The following is a 24790-nucleotide window of genomic DNA, read 5'->3' as shown; positions in this document are numbered from 1 at the left end:
CGCCCTAAGGAGCTGGAAAAAGAACAGCAAATAAAACCCAAAACCAGCAGAAGACAGGAAATAATAAAGATTAGAGAAATTAGAGAAATTAATGCTATCAAAACCAAAACAAAAAACAAAAAACAGTAGAACAGATCAATGAAACCAGAAGCTGGTTCTTTGAAAGAATTATCAAAATTGATAAACCACTACCCAGTTTGATCAAAAAGACAAGGAAAGGACCCAAATAAATAAAATGAAGAATGAAAGAGGAGAGATCACAACCAACACAGCAGAAATAAAAACAATAATAAGAGAATATTATGAGAAGTTTTATGCCAATAAAATGAGCAATCTGGAAGAAATGGACAAATTCCTAGAAACATATACACTACCAAAACTCAAACAGGAATTAACAGAAAATTTGAACAGACCCATAACCAGTAAAAATTGAATTAGTAATCAAAAATCTCCCAAAAAAACAAGAGTCCAGGGCCAGATGGCTTTCCAGGGGAATTCTACCAAACATTTAAGGAAGAGTTACCTATTCTCTTGAAGCTGTTCCAAAAAATAGAAATGGAAGGAAAACTTTCAAACTCTTTCTATGAAGCCAGAATTACCTTGATTCCAAAACCAGACAGAGACCCCACTAAAAAGGAGAACTATAAACCAATTTCCCTGATGAACATGGATGCAAAAATCCTCAACAAGATATTAGCCAACCGGATCCAACAATATATTTAAAAAATTATTCACCATGACAAGTGGGATTTATACCTGGGATGCAGGGCTGGTTCAATATCCACAAAACAATTAACGTGATTTATCACATCAATAAAAAAAGGACAAGAACCATATGATCTTCTGAACAGATGCAGCAAAAACATTTAACAAAATACAGCATCCTCTCTTGATAAAAACCTTCAAGAAAGTAGAGACAGAAGGAGTATACCTCGAGATCATAAAAGCCATATATGAATGACCCAACATTAATATCATCCTCAATGGGGAAAAACTGAGAGCTTTCCCCCCAAGGTCAGGAGCAAGACAGGGATGTCCACCTTTGCCACTGTTATTCAACATAGTATTGGAAGTCTTAGCCTCTGCAATCAGACAACACAAAGAAATAAAAGGCATCCAAATCGGCCAGGTGGTCAAATTTTCACTCTTCGCAGATGACATGATACTCTATATGGAAAACCCAAAAGATTCCACCAAAAAACCACTAGAATTGATTCATGAATTCAACAAAATTGCAGGACATAACATCAACGCACAGAAATCGGTTGCATTCCTATACACCAACAATGAAGCAACAGAAAGAGAAATCAAGGAATTGATCCCATTTACAGTTGCACCAAAAACCATAAAACACCTAGGAATAAATCTAACCAAAGAGGTGAAGAATCTATACACTGAAAAGTATAGAAAGCTTATGAAAGAAATTGAAGAAGACACAAAAAAATGGAAAAATATTCCATGCTCCTGGATAGGAAGAACAAATATTGTTAAAATGACACTACCCAAAGCACTCTACATATTCAATGCAATCACTATCAAAATAACACCAGCATTCTTCACAGAGCTAGAACAAATAATCCTAAAATGTGTATGGAACAAGAAAATACCCCGAATAGCCAAAGCAATCTTGAAAAAGAAAACCAAAGCGGGAGGCATCACAATCCCAGACTTCAAGCTATACTACAAAGCTGTAATCATTAAGACAGTATGGTACTGGCACAAGAACAGACACTCAGATAAATGGAATAGAGAACCCAGAAATGGACCCACAAACGTATGGCCAACTAATCTTTGACAAAGCAGGAAAGAATATCCTATGGAATAAAGTATCTTCAACAAGTGGTGCTGGGAAAAGTGGACAGCGACATGCAGAAGAAAGAACCTGGACCACTTTCTTACACCATACACAAAAATAAACTGAAAATGGATGAAAGACCTAAATGTAAGACAGGAAGCCATCAAAATCCTCAAGGAGAAAGCAGGCAAAAACCTCTTTGATCCTGGCCACAGCAACTTCTTATTCAACACGTCTCCGGAGGCAAGGGAAACAAAGGCAAAAATGAACTACTGGGACCTCATCAAAATAAAAAGCTTCTGCACAGTGAAGGAAACAATCAGCAAAACTAAAAGGCAACCGACAGAATGGGAGAGCAGCACTATCAACAATAGCCAAAGTATGGAAGGAGCACAAATGTCCACTGATGGATGAATGGATAAAGATGTGGTATATATACACAATGGAGTATTACTCAGCAATCAAAAAGAATGAAATCTTGCCATTTGCAACTACGTGGATGGAACTGGAGGGTATCATGCTAAGTGAAATCAGTCAGTCAGAGAAAGACAAATATCATATGACTTCACTCATATGAGGACTTTAAGAAACAAAACAGATGAACATAAGGGCAGGGAAACAAAAATAACATAAAAACAGGGAGGGGGACAAAACAGAAGAGACTCATAAATATGGAAAACATACTGAGGGTTACTGGAGGGGTTGTGGGAGGGGGATGGGCTAAATGATAAGGGGCATTAAGGAATCTACTCCTGAAATCATTGTTTCACTATATGCTAACTAATTTGGATGTAAATTTTAAAAAATAAAAATTAAATTAAAAAAAGAAAAAAAATCTCAACAAGATACCAGCAAATAGAATTCAACAGTACATTAAAATAATTATGCACCATGATCAAATGGGATTTACTCCTGGGCTGCAGGGGTGGTTCAATATTTGCAAATCAATCAACATGATACACTACATCAATAAAAGAAAGATAAGAACCATATGAGCCTGTCAACAGATGAAAAGAAAGCATTTGGCAAAATACAGCATTTATTCTTATAAAAACCCTCAACAAAGTAGAGACAGATGGCACATACTGCAACATCATAAAGACCATGGGGCGCCTGGGTGGCTCAGTCGGTTAAGCGTCCGACTTCAGCTCAGGTCACGATCTCGCGGTCTGCGAGTTCGAGCCCCGCGTCAGGCTCTGGGCTGATGGCTCAGAGCCTGGAGCCTGCTTCCGATTCTGTGTCTCCCTCTCTCTCTGCCCCTCCCCCGTTCATGCTGTGTCTCTCTCTGTCTCAAAAATAAATAAACGTTAAAAAAAATTAAAAAAAAAAAAAAAAAAAGACCATGTACAGGGACGCCTGGGTGGCTGAGTCGGTTGAGCATCTCATAGTCTGTGAGTTTGAGCCCGCGTCAGGCTCTATGCCGACAGCTCGGAGCCTGGAGCCTGTTTCGGATGCTGTGTCTCCCTCTCTCTCTGACCCTCCCCCATTCATGCTCTGTCTCCCTTGGTCTCAAAAAAAATAAATAAAGGTTAAAAAAAATTTTTAAAAGAAAGACCATGTACGAAAGACCCACAGCTAATATGGGGAGAAGCTGAGAGCCTTTCACCTATGTTCAGGAACAAGACAAGGATGCCCACTCTCACCATTACTATTTAACATAGCACTGAAAGTCTTAGCCACAGCAAATCAGACCAAATAAATAAGTAAATAAATATCATCCAAATCAGCAATGAAGAAGTCAAACTTTCACTACCACAGATGACATAATACTCTATGTAGAAAACACAAAGGACTCCACCAAAATATTGCTATAACTAATACATGAATTCACCAAAGTCTCAGGATATAAAATCAAAGCGCAGAAATCTGTTGCATTTCTATGCACTAATAACGAGGCATCAGAAAAAGAAATCAAGTCATTGATCCTATTTACAATTGCACCAAAAATAATAAAATACCTAGGAATAAATCTAAGAGGTAAAAGCTCTGTACTCTAAAAACTATAAAAGATTTATGAGAGATATTGAAGAGGATGTAATAAATGGAAAAGCATTTCATGCTCATGGGTTGGAAGAACAAACATTGCTAAAATGTGTATACTACCCAAAGCAAACGACACATTTAATGCAGTTTGTAAAATTTTGACAATTATTTTGTAATTAGAAAAATACTCCTACAAATAAAAAGATGTGCAAATAAATAACTGTACAACCATATATTTGTTCTCTATACAAAGAAATATCAGAATATCTTCCCATATAAGGGTGTGTTCCCTTTTCGAGGGTTCCCTCTACCTTTCAGGATGGAACTCCTCAGGCTCTGGCCAGAGATCCAGGTCCCGGTGAAGAGTAAAGGTTGGCACCATCACCACTGTCCCTTTGGGAATGAACACACCACTGATTTCCACATCTCTCTTACAGACCCTCTCAAGTCTACCAGCGATTGGGTATAATCTGAGGGTTTCATTCAACACCATGTCAAGATACTCCATCTGCACAAGAGCATCATAAGTGGGAGGTGCCTAGAAGGAAAGAAACAAATTTTGATGAATTGAGATTTGGAATCAATGTTCAGCTCAGTCTATGCACTATTACTGAATTGTTAGGAACCCCTGAGAAGCATGTATTTTAGTAAATGGCATATGAACATCTTAATGTCTACCATATCCCATGACCTGCTCAATCGCCCCCTACCATGTGTATGCAATAGTAATGACTAGGGCTGACTGCTGGGTCAATCCCCTAAGTAGGGCTTAAAATCCTTCCACCTGCAGCACACAATTTCAGTTCTAGGGAAAGTTGTTAAGGGGATCAGAACCTTACTCTCAGCCCCACCTCCTGTTGTGGGAAGGGTCTGCTAGTTGTCCCTTTGGGGTTTCACTGTTTGTCAAATAAACCGCTCCAGCCCCAGAGGCCAGGTGTCTTCATAAACAGGAATTCCAGTTTTGGAAGAGATCTGAGACAGCATGGGCAATATGTGCCTATTGCTTGGTATTGTATTTAAGAGCCAACATTGGAGAAGTTAAGAGTTCAACCAGGATCCAGGCACCCTGGCTCATAGCCTGGCTTCTTCACACTAGCTATGTGATAGTGTAAGAAAGTCATGTTGTCTCTCTGTAGCTCAGCTTCCTGCCTTGTTACATAGAGATGTTTAGAGTTGACCCTTCAGAGGGTGGATGGTAGAGACACTCACTACTTATCCAAAATCCATGTAGACCCCCATATTTCCCAGCCTATGTGAATTTAGGGGAAACCACTTTGAAAATGGGCTGTGAACTAAGGAGATGCATGTGAGTTTGGGGCCAAACATCTGAAAAGCAAGTGAGCAACACTCTATCTCCTTGTTCCCCAGCCAACATGAAGCCCCCAAGGTCCAGGTAATGCAGGTATAAGTGGAGCCTCTTTGCTCTGTGTCCCCAAGTAACTATATGGAGCAGAGACTCATCCTCCACTAATACCCATGCTGGACATGCAAATATGAGTTACAAGTAAACCTTTGTTATGAAAACCCACTAGATTTGAGAGTTAATATGTTACTGAGGCATAAGCGAGCATATCCTGACCCCCTTGGCCAGTATGAACCACTCACCTTGTTAGGGAAAGTTGCATCAATCTCCTCCTGCAGTTTCTGCTGGACATCAGGATGAGTGGCCAATTCATACACAAGGAAGGAAAGAGAAGTGCTGGTGGGCTCGTAGCCAGCAAAAATAAAGATAACAGATTGGGCCACGAGCTCCAGATCAGACAGAGCTAAAAGGAGAAGAGAGACATTTTAGTTAAAGCAGGTAAGTAAAACATCATAGTTTAGATAATGAGAAATCTATTTGAAACTCCTAAATCCCTCAGGAGAAAAATATAAAAGCAATTTGGAATCAAACTCAGAGTGGTTTCACTCTGATTTCAATCTTCCACAGTGAGAAAGAGGCAAAAGTTGTCTTGATCTGGTTATTCCCAAAGTCTATACTATTCTTAGCCATCTGTTTCTGGTTATGCCACCCTCCCCACCACCACAGGTGGGTAATTTCAGGAGATGGCATTTCTGTCTAACATACACTGTGTTATCAGTCTGTCCGTTAGAAAATCCTAAGAGTATGCCAGGCCTAAATAATATGGGATGGTGCTCTCCCCCAGGAAAATGTAAATTCTTTCAGCTAAAATACAGCTTAAATTTTTTGACAGTTTAATTAATGCTAAGGCTTAATTGTCAGGAAAATTAAATGATCTTTCATCTAAACATACTTCCAGGAAAGAAGAAAATAATGTTGGGCTACAGATAAACTCTTGGTCCTCAATGTGTGGTTCATGGATCAGCAACATCTGGGAGCTTATTAAAAATGCAGAATCTCAAACTTCACCTAGAGCTATCGAATCAAAATATGAGCTTCATGAGATGTGGTGATTTGTGTGCACAATCTAGTTTGAGAAGCATGGATTATACCCTTGAGCAGTCTCAGCTAATAGAAGACCTGGGGCACAACTCTTCCAATGGATGATCTCAGATATGTACAGAAACTATAACACAGACAAAAAGCTAGAAGAGTTGTGTCTGATGCTAGTCTAATCAACCACATTAAAACAGCAGAGAAACAATGATCAATAGAAGGACATTGGCCAGCATGATATATAGACAAACAGAATACATTAAGTGTTTCCATACAAATTTTAGGATTGTTTGTTCTAGCTTTGAGAAGAATGTTGGTGCAGCCACTCTGGAAAACAGTGTGGAGGTTCCTCAAAAAATTAAAAATAGAACTATCCTATGACCCAGCAATAGCACTGCTAGGAATTTACCCAAGGGATACAGGAGTACTGATGCATAGGGGCCCTTGTACCCCAATGTTTATAGCAGCACTTTCAACAATAGCCAAATTATGGAAAGAACCTAAATGTCCATCAACTGATGGATGGATAAAAAAGATGTGGTTTATATATACAATGGAATACTACTTGGAAATGAGAAAGAATGAAATATGGCCATTTGCAGCAACATGAATGGAACTGAAGGGTGTTATGCTAAGTGAAATAAGTCAGTCAGAGAAGGACAGATACCATATGTTTTCACTCATATGTGGAACTTGAGAAATTTAAGACCATGGGGGAAGGGAAGGGAGGGAAAAAGTTACAAACAGACAGGGAGGGAGGCAAACCATAAAAGACTCTTAAATACAGAGAACAAACTGAGAGCTGATGGGGGTGGGGGAGAGGGGAAAGTGGGTGATGGGCATTAAAGGGGGCACTTGTTGGAATGAGCACTGGGTGTTGTATGGAAACCAACTTGACAATAAAATTATATTTAAAAAAAGGAATATAGTGAGTGGAATTAGCAATGCTTATTCAATCATGGCCTGAATGTCACCTTCCTTAGAGAATGGTCCCACTCTGAATCATAACCCAACTTTTTATTTTCTCCTGGAAGGAACTCAGTATAGTCAAGCTTTAATCACTTTGATTAGAACTGAATTAGGACCATTAGATACTTAGAGCACTGAAATTAGCATGGTACCTGCCACAAACACATAATTCACAACTAAGAACAATACAAAATGAGTGTAAAAAAGGTCTACAGAGTTCTGATTTCCAAGTCATACCTTCTGTGATGCTGCTGTGGATAAATTCAACTATCATATTCTTTCCTTTGATTATTATGAACCCCATGATAATCTTTAGAGCTGTGGTAGATACTTACCCAATGTGGCTATTTATACTTACATTTTAATTAACTAGATTAAATACAATATAAGATTCAGTTCTTTAGTGACACTAGCCACATGTCAAATGCTCAATAACCACCTGTGCATAGTGGTTCTATACTGAACCAGGAGTATGTAGAATATTTCCATCATCACAGAAAGTAGAACTAGATAGATAGAATAGAATACCATAAAACAGGATAGGATAGGATAGGATAGGATAGGATAGGATAGGATAGGATAGGATAGGATATGGACACAGTATAGATATATTTTAGTAGTGTGATCCTTCCTTTTTCTCTAGAATCAACTGTTAAATACTCAAAAATTCTGTGAGATGGTTGTCAAACCATAGATATCCTGAAATTAACTATGATGGGACTATTTCAGTCATAGATACAACTATAAACCAAGGCTCCCTTTTTCTTTTAGACACAGCATAATCATTGGCTGTGGATATAGAAATATTTATGTTTATCACTCCTATATGAATATATTTGATGTTTTTATTTGGTCTACTGAGAGAAAATAGAAGCAAAGAAACCCTAGTAACAATGAACACTCCTAGAGCCCAGATTTTGATTTCTAAATACCATTCTCGCTAAAAGAAAACAGAGATTCTTGGAGAAATGGCTGATTCCAAGGCTCATCAGAGGAAACAGAAGAGAAGCCTGGAATGTCTCACACCAGAATGCTAGGAAATGCTCAAAAAAATAATATGGGAAAGGGATAAAGAATACTAGGGGCGCCTGGGTGGCGCAGTCGGTTAAGCGTCCGACTTCAGCCAGGTCACGATCTCGCGGTCCGTGAGTTCGAGCCCCGCGTCAGGCTCTGGGCTGATGGCTCGGAGCCTGGAGCCTGTTTCCGATTCTGTGTCTCCCTCTCTCTCTGCCCCTCCCCCGTTCATGCTCTGTCTCTCTCTGTCCCAAAAAAAAAAAAAAAAAAAAAAAAAAAAAAAAAAACATTAAGAATACTCTATTTACTGTAATGGTGGATATATGTGTGTGTGTATATATATAATATATATTATATATATTATACACACACACACACACACACACACACACACACACACACACACACACACGTGTGTGTCAAAACCCACAGAATGGACAACACCAAGAGTGAACTGTAATGTAAATTATGAATTTTTGAATGGTAATAATGTGTCAATGTAGGTAAAATTATTGTAACAAATGTACCACATGGTGAGGGATTTTGATAATGGGGAGTGCTGTCTGTAAGTAGGGCAGAGGGAATATGAGAAATCTGTGTCTTTCACTCAATTTTAGTGAACCTAAAACTGTGATAAAAGTGTATTAAAAATATTAAAAAAGAAGAAAGAAAAAAGAAAAGGGAAAGGAGCCCACTTGAAAGTGTTTCCAGAGGGCAAATCTGAGAGAATTGAAGATATAACTAAAGAATGATATCAGGGACTAAGATAGTAATAAAAGAGATCATACTGACATATACAAATAAATTAATTAATGAGAGAGAATGGAAATCTCACCCTAACAATGGACTTTCCTCAAAATGTGGAAGAAATGGTAGAATTAGAAATTCATCATTTTGCAACCACCATAGTAATAATGGTTTTAGCCAAATACCATTCATGGATGATAAAAGTAGTAGGTGAATGTCTAAAGAGAAATGCAGTACTTATACAACTGCAAAGGCATCCTGCACCAGTTGCTTATTAATTACAAAGGGAAAAATAAAAGTTTACAGTAGATTGGGGCACCTGGGTGGCTCAGTCAGTTGAGTGTCCGACTTCAGCTCAGGTCATGAACTCACGGTTTGTGGGTTCGAGGCCCATGTCAGGCTCTACACTGTCAGACTGTCAGCATGGATCCTGCTTGAGATCTTCTGTCCCCCTTTCTCTGTCTCTCCCCTACTTGTACTCTCCAAAAATAAATAAATATTAAAAAAAAAAACTTTACCATAGATTAAGCCAGTGAACACAACTTTAACCAGGTGTCCCAAGTGAAGGTCACCAACAATGGGGCCATGTGATTCCTGGTGTGATGAAGCCTTGATATGAATTTCCAGACAGAGGTTCTGATTCAGTGGGTCTGGAGTAGGCCAGAGGATTCACATTGGAAACAAGCTCCCCTGTGGCAGACTACTGACTACTTTGTCTATCATTGCTCTTCAATGATCTGAGGGCTTCTGGAAAGTGTTCCTGGCTACCATTTGTATCTGAGCATGTGTCATTCTCCAATTTGAAGAAATTCCATCCATTGGAAACCTTCCTCCACATCTCAGAACCACCCCATGTCTCTGATCCACCCCATTGCTGGCCCTCTGAAGCTCTCCTTGCTTACCTTTATGGGTATCCGTTTCTTTGGAATTCTGGGAGTTAATCATCAGCTGAAGCAAATCCACTCGGTGCTGAAAGCAGAAAGAGAAATTGCAATGACAAAAAAGTCACTTGTGAAGTCAGAATTAAGTCAGGGGTGCAGGACTTAACTTCTTTCCTAAGAATATGGCCCCTTTATGCACAAAGGTCTCACTAGTTTTCTCAGAGTCATCACTAAACAAAAACATCCAGCTACAAACTTGGAGAACAGGATGCTTCCCTGAAAGGAATCCAGCTATTGTGTCCCACTGCTTTTTGGTTCTTGCCTTCAGCTTTTCTGGCTTTTGACCACAGCTTCCTGGACAAAGAATTGCCTGCTCCCTCTCCTGTCATGCCTGCTTGCTCAGGAGAAAGTCCCTGATGCCAGTCCTTTTTAACTCTGGCCTTAATTTTTTTTTTTTTACATTTATTTATTTTTGATAGAGACAGAGCACAAGTGGGGGAGGGGCAGAGAGAGAAGGAGACACAGGCTCCAGGCTGAGGCAGGCTCCAGGCTCTGAGCTGTCAGCACAGAGCCCAATGTGGGGCTCAAACTCACAAACTGCGAGATCATGACCTGAGCCGAAATCGGACACTTAACCGACTGAACCACCCAGGCACCAATGGCCTTAATTCTTATTGAATGGTCACATAGATCAATCCCCTGACCTCTGCAAACTCCATGGAGAGCTTCTGTGTCAGCATCTTCCAGTGCCCCACCCTCTCAGAACTCTGCACAATCTTCACTGACATCTTGGAGTACCCAGCACACATTCTTTTCTGGCCACCAAGCCTCATGAAGGCAAAACTGGCTTAGCCGGCCTGCAGCCTGAGTGTCCAATGAAGACTCCTGCCCACTCCAGAAAATGGCAGCCTCAAGTTTAACAAAGACTATACTTCACCCTGTACTTGATAGGATCTTCCATTGGAGAAGGTGTAAAATAAGAGGCTTGGAATTGAAAGGATTATTTGTCCATATAAGATCTTAGAAATTATACTACCAGGAAAATGATTTTACATAATACTTTTTACCCTTTCACAATTTAATGAAGGAAAGTGGTAGTTTTTCTCTCACCAAATTTTGTGCAGTGACATACCAGTTGCCATGCTTATTATTAAATTTTAAATATTCCCTGACTCATTTTCTTCTCTCCTTCCCTAACCTCCACCTTCTTCATTCTCCCTGAAATGTTAGAACTCTCCTGCTCTAAACTCCACAGTTCTCTGTCTACCATAAGAGATGAATCATGGGGTTTTACTCCTGAAGCCAAGACTACACTGTATGTTAACGAACTTGAATTTAAATTAAAAAAAAAGAAGTGTACACATGAGATGTACACAACCCAATAAAAGATCAAAAGCGAACACCCACATGTAACCACCACTGGATTTACCTTTTGTTTATCTTTGAGGCGACTTTCCTTCATCCTTTTTACAGATTTTGTGAAAAAATTAATGACATTTTTTGGAAACAGCCAGATATTTAATAGTTCAAAAACTGGGGTAAGGAATGGGAAGAGTACTGTAAGGAAAAAGAACAATGCACAGTGAAAATGCAAAATTTACCTGGGACAATTATAATTTGCTCTTCCAATCAGAGGAGTAAAAGACACGAGGAGTCATTAACTTTATGACCTTTACTGGAAATTTTAAAACAACGGCTGAGCCAGGGCAAGTCACACATAGGGGTCACCACTACAGCAGTGAGATCAGTGTCCGCTTCCACCTCTTTGCAGTGACCAAAGCAACAGAATTGCATTCCCGGATATCTTAGCTTTTATTTTTGGAGTAGAGTCTCTTTGGATAAATCAGATCATAATATGCTACTCTAATTAATCATGCTATTTAAGGGGCACCTGGGTGACTCAGTTGGTTAAGAGACCCACTCTTGATTTCTGCTCAGCTCATAATCTCGAGGTTTGTGAGATCGAGCCCTACATCAGCCTCTGTGCTGACAGCATGTAGCCTGCTTGTGATTCTTTCTCTCCTCTCTCTTTGCCCCTCCCCCTGCTCACACTCTCCCTCTCTCTTTCTCAAAATAAACATTTTTTAAAAGGCAAAAAATCATGCTTTGTAAGAAATTGTCGTCAGGGGGCGCCTGGGTGGCGCAGTCGGTTGAGCGTCCGACTTCAGCCAGGTCACGATCTCGCGGTCCGTGAGTTCGAGCCCCGCGTCAGGCTCTGGGCTGATGGCTCGGAGCCTGGAGCCTGTTTCCGATTCTGTGTCTCCCTCTCTCTCTGCCCCTCCCCCGTTCATGCTCTGTCTCTCTCTGTCCCAAAAATAAATAAAAAACGTTGAAAAAAAAAATTTAAAAAAAAAAAAAAGAAATTGTCGTCAGGATGCAAATAATACACAGGATGCCCTTCAAACACAAAGGAATATAGTTAGAAATCAAGAGCACAAAGAATACTGGGAAACTCACAAATATGTGGTAATTAAACATTCCACTCCTATATAAACAATGGTTCAAAAAAGCAATCAAAGGGTAATTGGGAATCACGTGGAAACTCATACAAATGAACACATGACATACCAAAACTCACGGGATGTAGCAAAAGCAGTGACCAGGAAGAATTTTTTATTTTTTTATTTTTTTTAGAGTATCTCTCTTTTTTTTTCAATATATGAAATTTATTGTCAAATTGGTTTCCATACAACACCCAGTGCTCATCCCAAAAGCTGCCCTCCTCAATACCCATCACCCTCCCTCCCCTCCCTCCCACCCCCCACCAACCCTCAGTTTGTTTTCAGTTTTTAAGAGTCTCTTATGCTTTGGCTCTCTTCCACTCTAACCTCTTTTTTTTTTCCTTCCCCTCCCCCATGGGTTTCTGTTAAGTTTCTCGGGACCCACATAAGAGTGAAAACATATGGTATCTGTCTTTCTCTGTATGGCTTATTTCACTTAGCATCACACTCTCCAGTTCCGTCCATGTTGCTACAAAGGGCCATATTTCATTCTTTCTCATTGCCACGTAGTACTCCATTGTGTATATAAACCACAATTTCTTTATCCATTCATCAGTTGATGGACATTGAGGCTCTTTCCATAATTTGGCTATTGTTGAGAGTGCTGCTATAAACATTGGGGTACAAGGGCCCCTATGCATCAGTACTCCTGTATCCCTTGGGTAAATTCCTAGCAGTGCTACTGCTGGGTCATAGGGTATGTCTATTTTTAATTTTTTGAGGAACCTCCACACTGTTTTCCAGAGTGGCTGCACCAATTTGCATTCCCACCAACAGTGCAAGAGGGTTCCCGTTTCCCCACATCCTCTCCAGCATCTATAGTCTCCTGATTTGTTCATTTTGGCCACTCTGACTGGCGTGAGGTGATATCTGAGTGTGGTTTTGATTTGTATTTCCCTGATGAGGAGCGATGTTGAGCATCTTTCCATGTGTTTGTTGGCCATCCGGATGTCTTCTTTTTTTAATTTTTTTTTCAATGTTTTTTATTTATTTTTGGGACAGAGAGAGACAGAGCATGAACGGGGGAGGGGCAGAGAGAGAGGGAGACACAGAATCGGAAACAGGCTCCAGGCTCCGAGCCATCAGCCCAGAGCCCGACGCGGGGCTCGAACTCACGGACCGCAAGATCGTGACCTGGCTGAAGTCGGATGCTTAACCGACTGCGCCACCCAGGCACCCCCCGGATGTCTTCTTTAGAGAAGTGTCTATTCATGTTTTCTGCCCATTTCTTCACTGGGTTATTTGTTTTTCGGGTGTGGAGTTTGGTGAGCTCTTTATAGATTTTGGATACTAGCCCTTTGTCCGATATGTCATTTGCAAATATCTTTGCCCATTCCATTGGTTGCCTTTTAGTTTTGTTGGTTGTTTCCTTTGCTGTGCAGAAGCTTTTTATCTTCATAAGGTCCCAATAGTTCATTTTTGCTTTTAATTCCCTTGCCTTTGGGGATGTGTCAAGTAAGAAATTGCTGCGGCTGAGGTCAGAGAGGTCTTTTCCTGCTTTCTCCTCTAGGGTTTTGATGGTTTCCTGTCTCACATTCAGGTCCTTTATCCATTTTGAGTTTATTTTTGTGAATGGTGTGAGAAAGTGGTCTAGTTTCAGTCTTCTGCGTGTTGCTGTCCAGTTCTCCCAGCACCATTTGTTAAAGAGACTGTCTTTTTTCCATTGGATATTCTTTCCTGCTTTGTCAAAGATTAGTTGGCCATACGTTTGTGGGTCTAGTTCTGGGGTTTCTATTCTATTCCACTGGTCTATGTGTCTGTTTTTGTGCCAGACAAGGAAGAATTTTATTGCTTTAAATGTCTACATTTAAAAGGAACAAAGATCTCAAATCAAGGACCCAGCTTTCTGTCAAACACATGCTGAAAAAACAAGAGGAAACTAAACCCAAAGCAAGCCGAAGGAAGCAAACAATAGAGACAAGAGCAGAAACTTACGAACTAGATGGGGCCCCTGGGTGGCTCTGTCGCTTAAGCGTCCGACTTCGGCTCAGGTCATGATCTCACGGTCCATGAGTTCGAGCCCTGCATCAGGCTCTGTGCTGACAGCTCAGAGCCTGGAGCCTGTTTTGGATTCTGTGTCTCCCTCTCTCTCTACCCCTCCCTGTTCATGCTCTGTCTCTCTCTGTCTCAAAAATAAATAAACGTTAAAAAAAAAAAAGAAACTTACAAACTAGGGAATAAAAACAACATAAAAATGAATGAAACAAAGCTGATTCATTCTAAGAATGCTTGGTCATTCATTTAGCTAGACTGACAAAACAAAAAGGAGAGAAGATTCAAATTACTATCATCAGAAATGAAAGGAGAGATTACTACTGACATTACAGAAATAAAAAAGACTAAAAAGGAATCCCATGGACAACTGTATGCCAATAACTTAGAAAACTTAGATGAAATGAAAAAATTCCTAGCAAAACACAAACTAGAAATTGACACTGGGGCGCCTGGGTGGCTCAGTCGTTTAAGCGTCTGACTTTGGCTCAGGTCATGATCTCACAGTCCGTGAGCTCCATGTCAGATTCTGTACTGACAGCTCAGAGCCTGGAGCCTGCTTCAGATTCTGGGTCTCCCTCTCTCTCTGCCCCTCCCCTGCTCATGCTCTGTCTCTCTCTGTCTCAAAAATAAACATTTTTTTAATTAAAAAAAAGAAAGTGACATTAAAAAATTAGGCAATCTGGGGGCGCCTGGGTGGCGCAGTCGGTTAAGCGTCCGACTTCAGCCAGGTCACGATCTCGCGGTCCGTGAGTTCGAGCCCCGCGTCAGGCTCTGGGCTGATGGCTTGGAGCCTGGAGCCTGTTTCCGATTCTGTGTCTCCCTCTCTCTCTGCCCCTCCCCCGTTCATGCTCTGTCTCTCTCTGTCTCAAAAAATAAATAAAAAACGTTGAAAAAAATTTAAAAAAAAATTAGGCAATCTGAAAGACAAAAAGATTGAGCTGGTAGTGAAGAAACTACCCACAAAAAGAAGCTGAGCTCCAGATGATTTCACAGGTGAGTTCTAGCAAATATTTAAAGTAGAATCAACACCAATTTTGCACAAATTCTTCCAAAATATAGAAGAGGTAGATACACTTCCAAACTCATTCTATGAGGCCAGTATTACCCTGATACTAAAACCAGACAAAGATAGCAAAGAACAAGAAAACACAGACCAACATATCTCATGACATGGATGCACACATCCTCACCAAAATACTAGCAAACTGAATCCAGCAACATTATCAAAAGAAGGATACACCATAACCAGGAGGAGCTTATCCAGCAATGCAAAGTTATATAATACAGCATAACAATAACAATTTTTCTAAAAAACCATACGGCCATCTCAATACATGCAGAAAAAGTATTTGACAATACTTTTGTCCAATACCTTTTTGCAACAAAAACACTCAACAAACTAGGGAACGAATATTCTCAATCTGATAAAGGGCATCTACAAAAACTCACAGTTAACACCATACTTAATAGAAATAGACTGAACACTTTCCCCTAAGATTAAACAAAACAAGGCTGTCTCTATTGCCACTTCTATTCAACAATGTACTAGAAGTTCTAGACAGAAAAGGTAGGCAAAACAAACAAACAAAAATAAAGAAACTCTATTCATTGAGGGAATAAAGAAGTAAAAGCATCTTTATTATCAGATAACATGGCACTGTACATAGAAAATCTGAAGGAATGAATTAAAATCTATTGGACCTAGTAAACCAGTTCAGCAGGGTTTCAGGATACAAGATCAACATACAAAGTCAATTATGTTTCAATACACTGCAATAAAAAATCTAAAACCAAAATTATGAATATAACTCCATTTACAACAACATTGAGAAGAACAGAATACTTAGGAATAGATTTAACAAAAGAAGAGCAAAACTATACTCTGAAAACCACAAATATTAATTGAAATAAATTAAAGAAGATCTATGTAAATAGAAAAACATCCAATGATCATGGATTAGAACTTAATATTGTCAAGACGGCAATACTCCTCAAATGCAGATGAATGCATTCCCTATTAGAGTCCTAGCTAGCTTCTTTGTAGAAAATGACATGCTAAACTTAAATTTTATATGGAATTGTAAGGGACCCAGAATAACCAAAACAATCTCAAAAAAAAAAAAAGAATAAAGTTGTAGAAGTCAGACTTCCAGTTTCAAAACTTACCATGAAGCCATAATGATCAAGGCAATGTGGTACAGGCATAAGGACAGACATAAAGGTCGATGGAATTGAATTTAGAGTCCAAAATTATACCCATGTGTTTATGGTCAACTGATTTTGACAAAGTTTCCAAGACCACTCAGTGGAGAAAAAAAAGTCTTCTCAATAAATGGTGCTGGGACAAGAGAGGATGGTCACATGCCAAAAAAAAAAAAAAAAGAAGAAGTAGGACTCCTAACTTATACCACATATAAAAGAAATTCAAAATGGATCAAAGACCCAAACCTAAAAGCTAAAACTTTATAACTCTTAGAAGAAAATCAAGGGATTAATCTTCATGCTCTCAGATTTCCCAGGGAATTCTAAGATATGACACCAAAAGCAGAGAAATAAAAGGAAAAATACATAAACTGTACATCATCAAAATTAAACATTTTATGCTTACAGAAAAATACTTTGAAGAAAGTTAAAAAACACCTACAAAATGAGAGACAAATTTGCAAATCATATATCAGATAAGGAATTTGTATCTAAAAGATACAGAGAATTCTTATAACTCAATAACAAAAAGACAAAAAACTGAACTATAAATGCGCAAAAATTTGAATACACATTTATCTAAAGAAGTTACGAAACAGCCAATAAGCATATAAAAAGTTATTCAACCTCACTAGCCATTAGAGAAGTGCAAAACAAAACCACAATAAGATACCCTTTCACACCCATTAAGGTGACCATCATCAAAACAGTAGACAAGTGTAAACCACATGTTGGCAAGGATGGTCAGAAACTGGAACCTTCATACCTTCTGGTGGGAATGTAAATGGTGTAGCTATTGTGGAAAACAGTTTGGCAGTTCCTTATTAAGTTAAACACACTTATTATACCTTAGCATATAACAAGTTACTACATACCTTAGCAATTCCACCCCTGAGTAACTAAAAAAAAAAGGTTCAAAACAGGTATCTAAACAAAAACTTATACGAATATTCACAGCAGCACTATTCACAATACCCAAGAGTTGTAAACATCCCAAATGTCCATCAAATGATGGGAGGAAAAACAAAATGCAGTATGTCCATACAATGGAATATTATTCTGCCATAAAAAGGAAGTAATTATGCACACTATAACAAGAATAAACTTTGAAAACATTATACTAATGAAAGAAGCCAGCCACAAAATTCACATATTCTATTATTCTATCTGCATAGAGTCCAGAAAAGGCAAATCAATTAAGATAGAAAGTAGATTCATGGTGGTGTAGGGTTAAGGAAAGTGGGATGTGATACTAAAAAACTACAGGATTTGAGTGGATGATATTCTAACCACTGACTGCAGTAAAAGCTGCATGAATCTTTGAATGTTCCAAAACGATTTTTTTCAGTTTCATTGAGTTATAATAGATCTAAGCTACTGTATAAGTTAAGGTGTACTGCGTAATTCCTTGACAAACATATAAAGAAATGATCACAATGCAATTAGCTGACAACCATCATCTCATATAGTTAAAAAAACCAAAAATTTTTCCATTATGATGAGAACTTCTAGAATCAACTCTCTTAGCAATTTACAAATACATCATACAGCAGTGTTAACTATAGTTATCATGTTGTAAATTACCAGTCAAGTACTTATCTCCCTTATAACTGAATGTTTGTACCTTTGATCACCTTCATTCAATTCCTACCCCTTCACCCCTACCTCTAGTAACCACAAATCTGATCTCATCTTTGTATGATTTTGGTTCTTGGTTGTTGTTTTTTGATTCTACATGTATTAAGATCATACAGTATTTATCTTTGACTCTTTTCACTTATCGTAAAGCCTTCAGGATTCATCCACGTTGTCCAGTACAGAATTTCCCTTCATTTTATGGTTCAATAAGATGCTGTTGAATATACATACCACATTTTCTTTATCTATTCCTTTATCAACGAAACTCAAGCCATAAAAACAATTGAATTATATTTTAAATGAAGTTGTATATCAATAAAATTGTTGTAGAATGGTAGGAAGGGAGAACATGAGGGATGAAGGAGGAGAAGAAGGAAAGAAAAAAGGGAAGAGAAAAAGCAAAAATAGTAGTGTACGTACATAATGAGAAGAAAAATGGATCCAGAAACGAAAATTTTAAGAGCTTCTTGGTATTTTCCACAAAGGGATCTCGTGGGTTGTTGAGGGAATCAATGTTCACTCCAAACGATGTGCTAGTAATCACATCCATGCTGTAGGCCCCCAAGATGCTGAGTAGAGAAAGAAAGGCATGGATACGTAAAATCAGCAACTCTTTACCATCCTTATCCAACACAGACAGGAGGAAGTACATGTAGATTCTGATGCCCAGGCAAGACAAGAGCCACACTTTCAGAACCACCTGCTGGATCATCTAAAGAGTCTATATATGATCACTCTCACTCATGAAGTGGTCATGAGGTGTCAATGATGCAGCTGGCCCTGTGCTAAGATGGTGATACTATGGCAAGTCAGACACACCTCTTAGCTCCATGAGCTCAGTCTTGAGCTCCAACCCAGAGTCAGGCAAATTACAGTAGTGTGTTTCGAGCATGGACAATAGAAGCCGGATTAGCACTGTGTCTGGGCAGAGTAAATGGTGGAATATTAACCCTTCCTAGGGGAGTCAAGAAGGGTGAAACTGATCTGGACCTTCTCTCACCACAGTATCTATGCTCAGAGCTGATTCTTCTTCAGCACATTACAGAACAACACCACAATCTGTGCTGCCAGGAATGTCATCCCTTCTTCTCTACACCCCTGCTAAGGCTCCTGAAAGACCCTCTCTTCCTCAACTCCAGTGATCAGAGCTTTCCCTGAGGACACACACATATCTGGAAAATATAAGAACTAAGAATGTTCCTGGTCAAAAAATATATACCAGATCACTCCAATATTGATTTATGGGATGTCATAGATAAGTGATCATATTCCACTAGTTTTCCTAGGGCAGTGCCAGTGTACATCTGGTCATCCTGCATAATTTAAAAATATCACAGTTTAGGCAAAAAAAAAATATATATATATATATATATATTATATATATATATAGTATAGTAACTATATATATAGTATATATATATAGTATAGTAACTATATATATAGTATATATATATAGAGTATAGTAACTATATATATAGTATATATATATAGTATAGTAACTATATATATATATAGTATAGTAACTATATATATATTATATATATATATAGTATAGTAACTATATATATATTATATATATATATATAGTATAGTAACTATATATATATATAGTATAGTAACTATATATATATATTATATATATATAGTATAGTAACTATATATATATTATATATATATATAGTATAGTAACTATATATATATTATATATATATAGTATAGTAACTATATATATATTATATATATATAGTATAGTAACTATATATATAATATATATATAGTATAGTAACTATATATATATTATATATATAGTATAGTAACTATATATATATTATATATATAGTATAGTAACTATATATATATTATATATATATATAGTATAGTAACTATATATATATATAGTATAGTAACTATATATATATTATATATATATATAGTATAGTAACTATATATATATTATATATATATATATAGTATAGTAACTATATATATATTATATATATATATAGTATAGTAACTATATATATATTATATATATATAGTATAGTAACTATATATATATTATATATATATAGTATAGTAACTATATATATATTATATATATATAGTATAGTAACTATATATATATAATATATATATAGTATAGTAACTATATATATATATTATATATATATATATAGTATAGTAACTATATATATATTATATATATATAGTATAGTAACTATATATATATTATATATATAGTATAGTAACTATATATATATTATATATATATAGTATAGTAACTATATATATATTATATATATAGTATAGTAACTATATATATATATTATATATATAGTATAGTAACTATATATATATTATATATATATAGTACAGTAACTATATATATATATAGTATAGTAACTATATATATATTATATATATATAGTATAGTAACTATATATATATATATATATATATATATAGTATAGTATAGTAACTATATATATATATATATATATATATATATATATATATATATAGTTACCCTAACATGTGCAGGGCCTTCTCTCCTTTGTTATTGAAGGAAGGACAAGTGGTCATAAAGTTAATATTTAATGTTTTGCTAATATCCTCAACAAAATCAGGAAGGGCTTTAAGTTGTTCTAAGTTCCACACGATAACTTCCCTGTCCCACCCACTGCCCACCAATATGTACAAAGTGCCTTCTCCTCCCACCATTCCATACTCTCTACATACAATGATTCATCAACTTATGTTTCTTCTTTTCAAACAATGTTATTTTTGTCTTCCAGAGTATCCAAGGGGACAATCAAGCAGATAACTTAATCCCGCCTCACGTACACAAAAGAAGACCCTCTCTCTCCTGACCGCCCTGCCTTTTGAGGGCTGCTACCTCTTCTTGGGTGGCCCACTGGACTTGTAGCACCACAAGCCTACTTCTGTTTGTTCGCTGCACTAACTCAACAGTGGGAGTTTGGCTCTGTGGCAGCAGCTGGAAAGTGTCATGACAGAGCCAGAAGCCCAGCAGGTGCAGCTCTACTTACTCTTTCAAGGTGACGGGCTTGCCTTTCTCTGCCTCCTTCCTCAGGTTCCTCACCAACACATCTCCATACTGGCCAACGATGGGGAACATCTACACACAAATACAATACTGCCTGAAGTTAAATCAGAAAATCAAGTCCTAGAATGATATGGCTTTCACAAACATGGAACAATGTTTTTTGTCGTGTTTTTTAAGCAGTCATTTTTTTAAATAACATATCTTATCATGTCTCTTCTAGGACATGAGAATAAAATACCCCTTTTAAAAAGCCCAAATTCAGCAGACTACCCCTAAGAGATGGACTATGGTCTTAGTTTCTATCTGTGCCCAGGTGCATTCCTTAACTTCCTAATTGAAAGTCCTCCCTTTCTTACCTCCTTGAGTTTTCCACTGGTGAAGGTTGGAGACAGCACTGTTCGTATTCTCTTCCATTGTTCATCTTCAGACAGAGAGATGGCACTTTTCATAAATCCCACTGGACCAAAAGACTAGAGTCAAAGCAAAAGACATTTTGCCTTATATAAGTTTTGAAGGTCTCTCAAGGGATGTGGAAAATTTGTTAAGCGGGCAGAAATTATTCAACAAATATTTATTGCCTATCTAATTAGTAGCAGGCCCTATGCCAGATGCTCAATAAATATTTATCCCAAATGCCTAGCTTCCTGCAAGGCTGAAGGAGACGTCCAGCCACCTGATATGCTTTCCAGACTTCTTTCCAATCTTCTATTCCAATCTTCTTTTTGAAGTAAATGCAGTTGGGGAAATCTGGTAGGGAAACTACTCCTCCAGGGGCATACACAAGATTAACACTAGTGCTTCTCCTAAACTGTGCAGAGTAGAAATGGATTGGTAGAGATAGCCAGAGAGCCCTGGCAAACTGTATGCTGTCTCAGACAAGTTCTGTCTTCACATATATCTGTAGCAGGAGCAACTCAAAAACAGATGTCTTGATATGGTGATTTAAAAAAAAAAAAAAAGATATAGTTAACAGTAAAAATATTAGGAATCTGGGGTGTCTGAGTGGCTCAGTCAGTTAAGCATCTGACTCTTGATTTTGGTCCAGGTCATGATCTCACAGTTTGTGGGATCAAGTGCCATGTCAGGATACTTGCTGTCAGCACAGAGTCTGCTTGAGATTCTCTCTCCATCTCTCTGCCCCTCGCCCACGCTCGCTCAAGCTCTCTCACTTTCTCTCTCTCTCTCTCTCTCTTTCTCAAAATAAGTAAATAAACTTAAAAAAAAAGATTAGGAATCTATCTGATATTCTGAAGAAATAATGCAGGTACATGGAAAACTATTCCCCCTGTATTTCCCTAAAGGGACAGAAGGAAAAAGAGTGAGAGAATTCTATTTCTCAGTAGGGACTGGTCTATCAAGCCGAACAGCTCAAATCTTTCTTCCATCTTCCAAAACTATATTTTGTTTTAATATAGATATCTCCAATACCCAGTCACATTTAAAACTCACAAACTAGGGACAGAGGAAATCTTCCTCAACTTAATAAAGAGCATCTAAAAAACCCCACAGCTAACATCACCTCAATGATGTTAGACTGATATGACATCACCAAGATGATGGAATGGGTCATGCCAGCCTCTGTCACCCCACAAAGAACAAGAATTAGACAGCTATCCACAAACAAAAATAGGCCTAAGAGCTTTGGAGTCCATTTAAGAAGCTTCAACCTCACCATAGAGCAAAACTCCTGAGAATAACTGCACAGGAAGAGTAGGGAGAATAGCTTCATTCTGCCTGCATCACCCCAGGCCCCAGGCCAGCACTGCTCAGCACCAGGAAGACACTCCTCAGATTGAGAGGGGTCCCTGCTGGGTAGCGGACAGAAGGGTAAGGGATCACTGGCGCCAGTCTTTCAGGGCATGGCACAAGAGACCCACTTTGGTTTCAAACTTCCCGGAGACTGACACAGCTGACACATCTAGAGACAGTTAGGAACAAAAAAGGGCAGGACTACCAGTATCAGCTAAGTGGCATGAATAACCATGGTTCTCTGTGTCCTGCTCTGCAGAAGACCCTGCAAACCTTAGCTGCTAAGGAACAAGCAGCTGGCACAGCACTGTGCACCTTCAAAAGATTTTGCTTCTGAGAGTCCTACAGGTTTTCACATTGGTATGTTCCAGCTCCCTGAGTCCTGCTCTGCCCCATCTTCCCTCACTTGAGTTGCCTCAGCCAGTGTCACCACCAACACCCTGAGCCTGGAATCTGCACCAGCAGCCAGCCCTGGCCTCTGTGACTGGGCATATGTACAAAGCAGCCCAGGCCCCAGCTGTTTCTCAGGTGTCTGAGCCAGGCCTGACTCCTGTCACTGGAATGCACTACCACTTGAGACCAGAGCTAAACCCTGAAGCTGTAAAACTACACAGCCTGTGTGAACTCCAGTCATGAGCCCCGACTGCTGTGCATGAACAAGTAGCTAGCCCCTGAAGCCACCTGAGTGCCCAAAGACAGCCCAGGCACTCAAAGCTACCTCTGTACCCACAGTTGGCCATGGTCCCCACCAGTGGTCCCAGCCCAGTTTTGAGCATGTGCCTGCTCTCAGCTTCCATAGATGAGCATATGCATAGCTCCAATTCTGGCCAACATTCTGCTTGCTCCAATCTCCTGGCACTGGATCTGGTGGTGCTACTGAAGACCCCAACAGCTGTGCAGCCACAAAGAACCCTCCACTGCTCTTGCTGCCAATGACATGCAGTGGCTAACATGGCCACCAGTTGCCTAATCAACCATGACCTCCTGGATTAGTTTAAATTATCCAGTCAGAGCAGGGTAAAAAAAAAAAGAAGAAGAAGAAGAAGATAAGAAAATAACTGGAGAGGGGCGCCTGGGTGGCGCAGTCGGTTAAGCGTCCGACTTCAGCCAGGTCACGATCTCGCGGTCCGTGAGTTCGAGCCCCGCGTCAGGCTCTGGGCTGATGGCTCGGAGCCTGGAGCCTGTTTCCGATTCTGTGTCTCCCTCTCTCTCTGCCCCTCCCCCGTTCATGCTCTGTCTCTCTCTGTCCCAAAAATAAATAAAAAACGTTGAAAAAAAATTTTTTAAAAAAAGAAAATAACTGGAGAAAAAAAGCCTACAGGACTTATAGGACACCATCAAGTGAAACAATATTCACATATGGAAGACTCAGTGGTAGAAGGAAAAAGTGGGAAGAATGCTTACTTAAACAATGGCTAGGGGCACCTGGATTGCTCGGTCGGTTGAGCATCCAACTTCTCTCAGGTCATGGTCTCGCAGTTCGTGGGTTCAAGCCCTGCGTTGGGCTCTGTGCTGACAGCTCAGAGTCTAGAGCCTCCTTTAGATTCTGTGTCTCACTCTCTCTGCCCCTTCCCTGCTCGTGCTGTCTCTCTCTGTCTCTCAAAAATGAATAAATGTTTAAAAAAAAATTTTTTTTAAAGAAACAATGGCTGAAAACTTCCCAAACCCGGGGAAATATATGGAGATCTTAAGACATGAAGCATAAAAGTCCCCTATAAGATTGAATCCAAAATAGACTTCACCAAGGCACATTATAATAAAACTGTCAGATATTAAAAACTAAAAAAATCTTGAAAGGATCAGGAGAAACGGAGCTCATCACATACAAGGGGACATCCATGAGGCTATCAGCTG

General features: G+C 38.7%; 1 protein-coding gene across 1 annotated transcript in view; it reads right to left on the bottom strand.

The window, feature by feature from the left end:
• LOC131500901 (cytochrome P450 3A12) overlaps positions 1 to 24790 on the bottom strand; it is a 56035-nt gene that overhangs the window by 21612 nt on the left and 9633 nt on the right. The window contains exons 5-11 of the mRNA XM_058710485.1: positions 21544 to 21657; positions 21171 to 21259; positions 18544 to 18692; positions 11217 to 11344; positions 9809 to 9875; positions 5384 to 5544; positions 4090 to 4316 (exon numbers count right to left, since the gene is read on the bottom strand). Of these exons, the coding sequence (XP_058566468.1) occupies positions 4090 to 4316; positions 5384 to 5544; positions 9809 to 9875; positions 11217 to 11344; positions 18544 to 18692; positions 21171 to 21259; positions 21544 to 21657 (935 nt within the window). The remainder of the gene's footprint in view (positions 1 to 4089; positions 4317 to 5383; positions 5545 to 9808; positions 9876 to 11216; positions 11345 to 18543; positions 18693 to 21170; positions 21260 to 21543; positions 21658 to 24790) is intronic.

The sequence above is a fragment of the Neofelis nebulosa genome, chromosome 18 (assembly GCF_028018385.1).
Source record: "Neofelis nebulosa isolate mNeoNeb1 chromosome 18, mNeoNeb1.pri, whole genome shotgun sequence".
In the NCBI taxonomy this organism is placed as follows: domain Eukaryota; kingdom Metazoa; phylum Chordata; class Mammalia; order Carnivora; family Felidae; genus Neofelis; species Neofelis nebulosa.
This window is presented reverse-complemented; position numbering and strand designations above follow the sequence as displayed.